General features: G+C 60.3%; 2 protein-coding genes across 2 annotated transcripts in view; one reads left to right on the top strand and one right to left on the bottom strand.

The window, feature by feature from the left end:
- Positions 1-3,092, bottom strand: part of TMC6 (transmembrane channel like 6) — an 18,144-nt gene extending 15,052 nt beyond the window's left edge. Inside the window, exons 1-4 of the mRNA XM_023511202.1 lie at positions 1,237-3,092; positions 1,014-1,138; positions 752-847; positions 226-387 (exon numbers count right to left, since the gene is read on the bottom strand). Of these exons, the coding sequence (XP_023366970.1) occupies positions 226-387; positions 752-847; positions 1,014-1,138; positions 1,237-1,292 (439 nt within the window). The 5' untranslated portion in view covers positions 1,293-3,092. The remainder of the gene's footprint in view (positions 1-225; positions 388-751; positions 848-1,013; positions 1,139-1,236) is intronic.
- Positions 3,093-5,829: 2,737 nt separating this feature from the next.
- TMC8 (transmembrane channel like 8) overlaps positions 5,830-10,323 on the top strand; it is an 8,729-nt gene continuing 4,235 nt past the window's right edge. Inside the window, exons 1-8 of the mRNA XM_003786570.3 lie at positions 5,830-6,568; positions 6,699-6,847; positions 7,125-7,274; positions 7,520-7,602; positions 8,130-8,266; positions 8,534-8,681; positions 8,949-9,119; positions 9,405-9,544. Of these exons, the coding sequence (XP_003786618.1) occupies positions 6,408-6,568; positions 6,699-6,847; positions 7,125-7,274; positions 7,520-7,602; positions 8,130-8,266; positions 8,534-8,681; positions 8,949-9,119; positions 9,405-9,544 (1,139 nt within the window). The 5' untranslated portion in view covers positions 5,830-6,407. The remainder of the gene's footprint in view (positions 6,569-6,698; positions 6,848-7,124; positions 7,275-7,519; positions 7,603-8,129; positions 8,267-8,533; positions 8,682-8,948; positions 9,120-9,404; positions 9,545-10,323) is intronic.

Below are 10,323 nucleotides of genomic sequence, written 5' to 3'. Positions count from 1 at the left end.
GACAGATACTTATGAATGTCTGTCTGTTGAATGCCTGCCTGCCATAGGGCAAGCCTTCTACAGCCTGAAAGACCCCTGCTTTCCTGCCCCCAAAGGTCCCTACAGAGGGAGGCCTTCAAGCAGCCAGCTGAGAAAGGCTGAGAAAGGGGCATAGTCCCAGCTCTGCCACCCCCGACCCCTCACCTCAGGCTGGTGTCTGCTGCTTGGCCAGGCAGGCTCACTCACCTTCCTCCTCCTGGGCCATGGGGTCCAGTTCCAGGTCATAGAGGCGGAGGCTGGGCCGGGCTGAGCGTGCCACCACGTCCCCCAGCAGGGGCCGGCCACTCCTGCGTCGAAGCCTCATTGTGCGGCTGTAGTACTGGGAGATGATGGCTCCGCGGCTGCGGCCTACAGAAGCAGCTGGGCAAGGCTGGGCAGGGCCAGGCGGGGCCTCCCTCCCCTCTACTCCAGAATGGCTCTTGCACCAGGCCTCTCCATCCCTCACCCCTCCCAGAACCCAGGAAAATCCCTTAGGCAGAGACCTTGGGTGCCAGTGGGTTCCCAAGAACCTATTTTTACCCCTGTGATGACTCAAGTCATTTTTAGAACCCAGCAGGGGCCGCATAGGGCTAGGCAAGGCCTCTAGGCAGCAGACAGGATGGCTAGGAGAGCCTGGCCACAGAGCCTGGCTTTAAGGTACATAGACGCCCGCCTGAAACTCAGGCCTGGCCCAGGGGCTGGGGTTAATGCTGGGACAGAAGATCCCACTCACCAATCGTACGACTAGGCATGCTGGCCAAGATGCGCAGTGTGGCTGTGCTGTGGACAGGGGCACTCTCGGGCCCCAGGAAGGTCTCATGGCCACTGCCTACTAGTAAGAAAGACTTGGCGGGAGGTCCTGGAGATAACCGTTGCTGGTGGTCTCAGCCACTCCATCCCCATCCCAGGCCTACAGACTGCTGGGAGGGTTGTCCCAAGACACTGGGAAGCCTAAGCCCCTGTCCGCACCATTGTGGCATCCAAGCCTGGCTTACCTGGGGTCTCCTGCTCTCTCGGCTGCAGCTCTAGCCCCTCCTCGGTCACCCACTGGCTCTGCTCTTGGATGAGCTGGTGGAAGGAGTCGTGCACTTCACTCTCATCATAGGGACTGGGCTCCTGGCTGGGGGCAAAGGACAGGGTCAAGGTTCAGCCCCCATCTCCTTCCACAAGGTCACAATATGCCCCAGCTCCCTATCCCCTCTGCTCCCCAGTGCTTACTCCTGGTCCCCTGGGGTCTCAGGGACATCGAGGAAGAAGGACAGTGGCTGGGCCATATCTGGAGCCCACACCCAGCCAGTCTGCAGACCTAGGGCAGCTCAGAGCCTGTATGCCACCTCCAGAGCCGCCTGCTGCCCATCTGCTGAGACAAGGAGCCTTCAGTCAAAGTTGGCCTTCAATGCCTGGCACACGTCCAAGCCACCCACTTCCCTGGGAACCAGGGCGGTACCACTCACAGCCCAGGCCGCCTGATCCCCCATCCCACCTCAACCACAGTTGAACATGCGGTCAGGTGAGTGGTCCCATGTCAGAATGGACTGAAGGGAGAGACCTTCCACTGCCCAGGATGCTAGGCAGAGGGGAAAAGGGAAGGGAGGGGAGATGCCGTGCCCCATCTGTTTCCTGGATATTGGCCAGTCCCTGAGAAATGGGGAAGGGTAGAGTGCCTGTGGACACAGCCCCTCCCAGGCCCTCCATTCCCAGGGTTCTGGCGCTGAGACACATCCCACTTGAGGAGAAAGGTCAAGGCAGCTGGGAGGCCTTCCCTGTGCTGCTCTGTGACCTCAAACACTTCCTCTAGCAGGAAACCAGCCGCTGGGTCTGCACTCCCAGGCCCAGGGGAAGCAACAAAGAGAACAGGCCACTCCAGGCCACCCTGCAGGGGCTCCAAGGGGCTCCAAGGGGCTCCAAGGGGCTCCCAGGGGCTCCCAGGTCCTCCAGTTCTCAGGAGACTGATGCCCTCACATTCCATCACCCTAGGGCAGCCAGCTGGAGGGAGTAGGGCCAAGCCTTAAACAGGATCCCTTTGTCCCAGCTTTGTGTCACCATCACTGACACAGTCGCTGACACAACTGGAACCAGAGGGGCCTTGTCTGGGGCTCCAGCCCCAGTCTATTCACCCCATGGCGGTGGGGTGGGGGTAACACGCTCCCAACCACAAAGCAACTCTCAAGGCTCTACCCCAGCAGGACTGTGGCGCCCTCGGTCCTCCAGATCTCCCCTCACTCACCCCCAGGGAACTCAATTTAGAAAGGGGGGAGAACCACAGGACCCAGACAGGGCCTGAGGTCAACGCCTCCCCGGGCTCCTCCCTCCAGCGGGAGCCCAGGTGTGAAATCGGCCTAGAGAGGGTCAGAGCTGGACCTCCACTCGTCCTCAGATGGGAAAGTCGTGGGAAGTGAAGACGAGGTGCCTCCATCCTCACCCTGGAGCCGGACTCCCTTTTTCCAACAGACTCCCCATGCACCTCTCCTCCACAAGGAGTGCAGAAGGCTGTGGGGCCCTCGCAGTGGGGGCTCACCTGAGCAGTAGGGACTTCAGCTCGGCGGGACAAAGCGCCCAGCTCCCCGCCCCCAGGCCGGGGCAGGTCTGGTGGAGTTTCCGGGGTGCACCATTCCTGAGCCCTGAGCCAGGTGGGGAGGGCAAGGCGGGGCCGCTTCCTGGAACCGCCACCCCAGTTGGCAGCGAGTCCAACGGAAACAGCCTCTGCCCAGAAAGAGTCACCACCTGGCCGGAGCCCAGGGGCCGCAGCACCGCCTGAGTCCCTCGACCCGCGCTGGCCGGTTGCCCAGACCCCTTCCCCTCGCAGCCAGTGGTACCGGCCCGTGCGACCTAGCCTTCCCGCCCCGGGTCACACCGCCGCCCAACCTGGTGCCCGGAGTTCGGCTGGTGGGCTGGGGCTGCAATGCCCGCCGCCCCTCGCGCGCAGAGCCGGGGGGTCCAAACCAGAGCGGGACCCAGGGGAACTCGGCAGCCAAGAGGCCTCGGAGGCCGAGTGGAATTCGGAGGGGGCGGAGCTGCCGCCACAGGGAAGAACCAGCCCGGGCAGGCTGACCTGAGCGCCGCCCCCAGCCCCGGGGCTGCCGCCCCGCCGGTACCCCGCACCCCGAGCCCGGCTCACCTGGAAAGCGCGGGAGAGGTGGGGCCCGCGCCCGCGAGCCGCTCACCTGTGCCCCGCAAGGGCCGCCGGGAGCCGCCTGGGCTGCGCTGCCCGAGGGAGGGGCCGCCGGGTCGGTGGGAGGGGTGACAAAGTGCCCAGGGGGTGACTGGGACCGACAGCAGCGCCCGGCCCACGCAGCCGGCCTCGGCGGGCACGTGACCCGCCCTGCTCTCGCCGCCCGGCGGCGACCTGCCCTTCCCGCCAACTTCCTACCCCTTGTCTCTCCCCACCCTGGGTCTGAGCAGGGTGAGGACGGCGGGGGATCTGGTTCTATTCCAGTCTCTGATTGAGGTCCCCAATTTTTGTGAGGCTCAGTTTCCCCAAGTTTCAAAACGGGGCACTAATTCCAGACCCATCCACTGCGCACGGTTAGAGATTGTCTAAGTGAGAAGGGCTGCTAGCCCTCCTGACGCCTGCCTTTCGACACTAGATTGGGCAACTCTTCGCCCTTGCCCCCTTCCTCCCCTAACTCAGCAAGCCTCAAACTCTCCCACACCCAACCCCCACCGCTGGGGGAGTCTCCCCACTCCGATCTGGGCTAGGTTTCTGCTGTTTATCTAGCCGGAGTTCTGGCTCACTGCCTGAGCAGTAGGTGGGGCTCAGGGAGCAAAAAGGAGCCGGGCTGACGCTGAAATCAGCAGTGCTGTTTTCTGTTATTTCCCCTAGAGCCAGGAAAGTAGCAATGATATTCCTCCATAGATGAGGAAACTGAGGCAGAGAGGTTAGTCACCCTGCAGGGTGCCCCCAACCAGGGCCTGACTCATGGGCCACCTAGGAGCTCTCTGGAGGAGCCTGGCTTTGAGAGAGCACCATCCATCTGGAGGAGGAGGGGCACTGGGGAAGAAGCCCTCCTACAGCCAGAGCTGGAGGGGACTTGAAGCGGGCAGAGCAGGAGGAGCTGGGCTAGGGCTCTTTGCAGCCATCAGCCTGCCTGCATGGGACCTCGGGTGAGATACCTCAGGCTCTGCCAGGCCCCTCCCCTCCTCCTCCTGCTGCTCCTCCCTGCACACTCACACTGAACTTGCTTGACCCCAGGCCCAACTTGAAGGCCACCTCCTCTAGGGAGCCTAGCCAGACTGAGCCCTGGAGGAGCACTTACTGCTTTCTTCCTAAATACATAAGTATGGATCTGTCCCCACCAACTCCTCCAGCCCACTATGTTCCCCCCTGCTACCAGCACCCAGCTTGTGCCACCCCCAGGCACAAGAGAAGGCTCTAGAGACCAGAAGGGAGGCAGGAACGGAGACAGAAAAGCCACGAGAGCGTTTAGACCTGAGATGACCCTGAAGGAGAAGGACCAGCAAGGAAAGGTAGGACTGGCTCAGCACCTGTAGCACAGTGGTTATGGTGCCAGCCACATACACCGAGGGTGGCAGGTTCGAACCCGGCCCAGGCCAGCTAAACAACTGCAACAAAAAAATAGCCATGGCTTGGCAGCTATAGCTGTAGCTCAAGCAGCTAAGGCACAAGCCACATACACCAGAGCTGGTGGGTTCGAATCCAGCCTGGGCCTGCAAAATAACAATGCAACTACAAGCAAAAGATAGCCGGGCGTTGTGGAGGGCACCTGTAGTCCCAGCTACTTGAGAGGCTGAGGCAAAAGAATCGCTAAGCCCAGAAGTTTGAGGTTGCTGTGATGCCACAGAACTCTACTGAGGGTGACATAGAGAGAGACTGTCTCAAAAGAAAAAAAAAGGAAGGGTAGGACTGTGGGCCCTCCCAAGCGATTTGTGCACAAGGAGCCGGTCAAGATGACACTTTTTTTTTTTAATTTTGAGACAGTCTCACTATGTTGCCCTCGGTAAAGTGCCATAGCGTCACAGCTCATAGCAACCTCAAACTCTTGGGCTTAAGAGATTCTTTTGCCTCAGCCTCCCAGTAGCTGGGGCTACAGTTGCCCACCATAACACCGGGCTATTTTTTGTTGCAGTTGTCATTGCCATAAGGGGTTTGAAATCCCCAGCCTCGGTGTATATGGCTGGCGCCATAACCACTGAGCTACCGGCGCAGAGCCTTGGTCACGATGACCCTTAACCACTGTCCTGGAGGGACATGAATGGAGCCTATTCCTGAGCTTCTGTGTATGGCCAGACACTAGCCCCCGCCTTGGCATAATGGTGGTGCCAGGGACAGAAAGGCCATGTTCAACATTAAGGCCAAGAGCTTCTGGAAACGCAGCAGTCCTGTGCGATCGGGCCCACCATTGTCCTATCGTGCCTTTCAGGGCGACCTGCGGTAGCAGATAGGGGCCTGGCGCGCGGCCGCAGCCCCGCCCGGGTCAGGCCTGGGCTCCTCAGCCGGAAGGGGGCGGACGTGCGCGCAAGAGCAGCCCCCGGCTTGGGGCGCGGAACATCCACGTTGTGGCCCCGGAGGCCGGCCAGGCGGCAGATCCCGGCGAGCGAGCGGCGTTCAGGAGCAGGAGCCCCGGCCCCGACGCTGGCGCGGAAGGACCGGCCCGACCCCAGCCTAGCGCCGACGGCCGGCGCCTCTCACCTGCTTCGCTGCACCCGGGAGCCCGCAGGAAACGCCCGCTCAACCGCAGAGCAGAGGAAACGAAGGGGGGAGGACAGAGGGAGCGGAGGGGAGCGGAGCCAGGGTTCCTGTCATGTGACCCGTCCCCTCCGCTCCCTCACGGTCCCGCGTGGCGTGGCGGAAGCCGTCGGAGGAGGGGGCTCCACCGGAGACTTGGTTCCTTGGTCCCCAAGTGAGCTGGATGCAGAGCAGGGGGAGGAAGCGGAGGGCGACGGTGTGAAAGTGAGAACTGGGGTCCTGGGGCTGTGTGAGAGGAATTATTAGAGCCTCCTCCTGGGGCTGGGGCTGCACTGCACAAAGTTAGACCAGAAGAGGGTCCAGGGTGCCTGCAGGAGGCTGATCCTGGGAGCCATTGGGGTTTGTGACAGGAGCTTCTTCCAAAGAACAAATTGGCAGGTGAAGAAGAGCGAGAATTCTCTCCAAAGGGTGGCCCGAATTCCTGCGGCCCAGGTGGCAGGTAGGGCTGGGATGGAGCAGGCCTTGGCTTTGTCGGTTACGGGCCCATCTTTCCGAGCCCTTTGGTACTTTCACCCCATTTGACAGACGGGGTGACCAAGGCCCCTGGCCGTGTATCGCTTTGAGAGTTGGAACGGAACCGAGCAGGTTCCTGAGTGAGCCAAGGCCCCGACCTTGAGGCTCACCCACTTGGCGCTCCACATCCCTCCTGGGAGCAGGGGTCGCAGTCCGGTGGGCCCCAGAGATGCTTCGGCAGTGGTCGGGGCCGTCAGGGCAGGCCCCCCAGGAACCAGAACAGGAGATGGCGACCGACGAGCTGTGGGAGTCGGAGATGGAGCGGCTGTGCGCCTCCCGGGCGCCGGTGCGCGAGCTGCCCTACCCCATGGCCGACAGGCGCCTCCTCCGGTGGGTGCTGCCCCAACACAGCCAGGCGAGGGGAGGATGCACCGGTGGGAATACCAGCGGGTCCGTGGGCCATCAGCCTGGCCACTGGGTGGGTGACTCTGGGGCGGCCCTATCACTTCTCCTGCGGCAGGCAGCTGCGAGAGCCCGAGGGGATGAAGACCTCATTCTGGCAGCAGTGGAGGCGCAGGCAGCAGATAGCAGGACGGCGGCTGGGGGAAGCAGCGCAGCGACTGGCCCGGGGCTTTGGGCTCTGGGAGGCGGCTCTTTACGAGATTGGGGGTAGGAACCGAGCGCCGACCCCTCTTCCCCCTCCAGTCCCTGGAGTGTCAGTGTTCAGTTTGGAAACGGGAGTAGGGCATCATCCCACCAGCCACTGCCCTGTCCATCCCCACCGGTCATCCTCACACACCGACTTGGCCCCAACACAGGCGCCAACCTCGCAGGTGGCAGCACACCCTGGTGGCTGTTAGAGGTACTGCTGGACTTGTGTAGGTCGGAGCAAGGTTGGTCAACCTTGGAGGCTCTGCCCCTTGACCCACCCATCCTCTCCCCACAGGTCTCTTTGGCACTGGAATCCGGTCCTACTTCACCTTTCTGCGCTTCCTGCTGATACTCAACCTGCTGACAGTGCTGGTCACCGCCAGCTTTGTGCTGCTGCCCCTGGCCTGGCTCCACCCCCCTGACTCAGGCCCCACCCTGAACTTGAGTGAGTGCCCAAGGATGAAATGGCTCCCCAGAGCCCCCCTGTACCATGGGCTTGTCCAGGGCTCAGTGTACTAGAACAGCCTGGACTCTCAGTGCCCCACCCTGGGCATGCTCTGCTGTGGCCAACCCCAGGACCCTCCCTCACCCTGTCTTTCATGTGGCTCAGGCCTCCCCCAGGGTTGGGGGCTGTGGATGGTAAGAGCAGAGCCTCACCTATGTTTTGGGGACCCTCCCTTTCCTCAATAGCCCTCCAGTGCCCTGGCAGCCACCAGCCCCAGACCCGTGTCCCAAAGTTCCACAATCAACTTTGGAATGTTTTAACCGGCATGGTGAGTGAGGTCTCTCCTGGCTGTGGTCCAGGGACCCTGGGAGACCCAGGGAACTTGCTTCAGGGGACTCCAGTCTAAGAGGACTCCAGCCCTGCAAGGGCATTTGGCTTCTAGGGGGCTAATTTTACAAAGATAGCCTGGCATGGCCAGTAATGAGGTTAGAAAAAGGAAGAGGCAATAGCCGGGCGTTGTGGCAGGCACCTATGGTCCCAGCTACTTGGGAGGCTGAGGCAAGAGAATCATTTGAGCCCAAGAGTTTGAGGTTGCTGTGAGCTGTGACGCTACAGCACTCTACCCAGGGCGACAGCCTGAGCCTCTGTCTCAAAAAAAAAAAAAAAAAAAGAAAAGAAAAGAAAAGAGAAAGAAAGGAAGAGGCCATTACACAAATGCCTCAGAGCCTGACTGGGTGGGAGTGCAAGGAACAGAGGGGACAAATGTCTGGAACAAGCATGCTCCCCATTCCTGGGAGACTCTTAGGACAGCCTGAGGCTAGACGCAGGCTCAGTTGTCTTTGTTGATGTCCCCAGGCCTTCAGCAACACCTACCTCTTCTATGGCGCCTACCGGGCAGAGCTGGAGAGCAGCTCAGCGTACAGCATCCGCCTGGCCTACCTCCTCAGCCCGCTGGTCTGCCTGCTCCTCTGCTTCTGCGGGACCCTGCAGCGGTGAGAGCAGAGCCTGTGCCTTTGCTCTTTTCCAGGGCACCTTCTCTGATCACACCTTCCTGGCAGGGTGTGCCCCCCAGGTGGCAGGCCCCCTGGCCCCACTCAGCAGGCTCATGGGTGGTTCCTGGGCCCAGGCTCCAGCTGCTGACCTCAGGGGCAGGGCCACTGCTCTGTATCCCCAAGGTCTGCACCCCAGGCTGCCCGGGGCCTTCCCACCCCAAACCAAGAGCAAAGTGGCCCTCCGTCAGCAGCCCCTGGTCTCTCCAGGATGGTGAAGGGGCTGCCACAGAAGTCATTCGTGGGTCAAGACTACAGGGTGCCTCTCAGTGCCAAGGTCTTCTCCTCCTGGGACTTCTGCATCCATGTGCATGAATCAGCCAAGATCAAGAAGCATGAGATAAGCAACGAGTTCAAGGTGTGTGTGAACACGTGATGGCGGGAGGGCGTGTGACTGCGAGCATGAGTGTGTGTACATGCATGGCTGAGTGACTGGCCAAGTGTGACGGCATGAGAGTGCACGTGACTGTGTAACATGACCAAGTGGGTGTGAGAATACACGAGTGTGTGCACATTCATGGCTGAGTGCACAAGTGTGCAAGTGTGACAGTGACTGGGTGAATGTGAGCATGCTTCACATGGGGAGCGCCCTTCCCCTCTGATACCTACTCGCCCACCCCTGCAGGTGGAGCTGGAGGAGGACCGGTGCTTCCAGATGGTACAGCAGCAGTCCCCTGCCCAGAGGGCCTGCCACCTGCTCAGCTACCTGCGGGTCAATGTCCTCATCGGGCTCCTGGTGGTTGGCGCCATCAGTGCCATCTTCTGGGCCACCAAGTACTCACAGGACAACAAGGAGGTGCCAGGAAATTATGTTTATTTAGTCCCAACCAGACTGTGGGAGAGATAGGATGATCCCACTTTACAGATGAGGAAAGGCTAAAGGCTTTACAGGCTCAGAGAGGCTTAAGTAGTCATGAGTCAGACTGGCTGTCACCGGACATCCACTGACTGCTGCAGGGAATAATTTATGGACTTCCAGATCCCAGGCCTGCAGCAGAGTTGCACCTCCAGGTGCCACAGGGCAAGGGGGAACTGCACAGGCCTCCAACCATGGGCTGCCCTGACCTGCTTCTTCCTGTAGGAGTCCCTGTTTGTGCTGCTCCAGTACCTGCCCCCTGGTGTCATCGCCCTGGTCAACTTTATGGGTCCCCTGTTGTTTGTGTTCTTGGTCCAGCTGGAGGATTATCCTCCCAACACTGAGGTCAACCTTACACTTATCTGGTAAGTGCCATCCTTGGCAGTGGGGGAGGAATCTGGCCCCACTGCTCTGTCTTGGCTGTGACCTGGCCTTCCCCAGTGGTCCCCAGCTGGGAGGCTCCTCGTGTTCACTGCTGCACCAAAGGGAAGGCAGATGGGCACATCCACAACACATGACCTCAAGGTCGTGGGCCTAAGGTTTTCAGTCCCCTACCTCTGAAGATAGCCCCTATTCTAAACCAAGCTCTCACTTTTGTTGGGGTGTTGGGAACTGCTTGGGAATACAGGAAAACCAACTTGGGATGTGCAAAGCCGCCATACCCCTGAGAACTTTATATTCCTTACTTTGACACCCTCATGGGAAGTCCTGTAAAGTCCTATAAAGTCCAGTCCATCCTTATCCCCATTTGATGGATGAGGAAACAGTTTCACACAAGTGAAGTGCCCCCGTCAAGATCAAGTTCACTGTGCCTGCCAAGTACAGGTTCAAACACAAGCCTTCTCCCACCCCAAGCTCTGCCATTTTCCATCTCACCACCTTGGTCCTGTCTGGATCCCCAGCCCCTCTTTAATCCACCCTCCAAGAGAACATACAGCCCCCCTGACTTCCAGCAGTCTCTCTCTCTCCTCCTGCCAGCCTCACCCCTCCCTGGGCCCTGCCCACTTTCCCCACTGCTTCCTCCGATGTCGGTGTATTTGGTTTGGTTTGCTTTGCAACTTTATTTTTGAATAAGTTATAACACAGAGGCTCGGCGCCTATGGCTCAACCGGCTAAGGCGCCAGCCACGTACACCTAAGGTGGC

Source organism: Otolemur garnettii, unplaced genomic scaffold, assembly GCF_000181295.1.
Source record: "Otolemur garnettii isolate 467f Iridium unplaced genomic scaffold, OtoGar3 scaffold00018, whole genome shotgun sequence".
In the NCBI taxonomy this organism is placed as follows: domain Eukaryota; kingdom Metazoa; phylum Chordata; class Mammalia; order Primates; family Galagidae; genus Otolemur; species Otolemur garnettii.
Note: the sequence above shows the minus strand (reverse complement) of the source record. Positions and strands in the feature narration are given on the sequence as shown.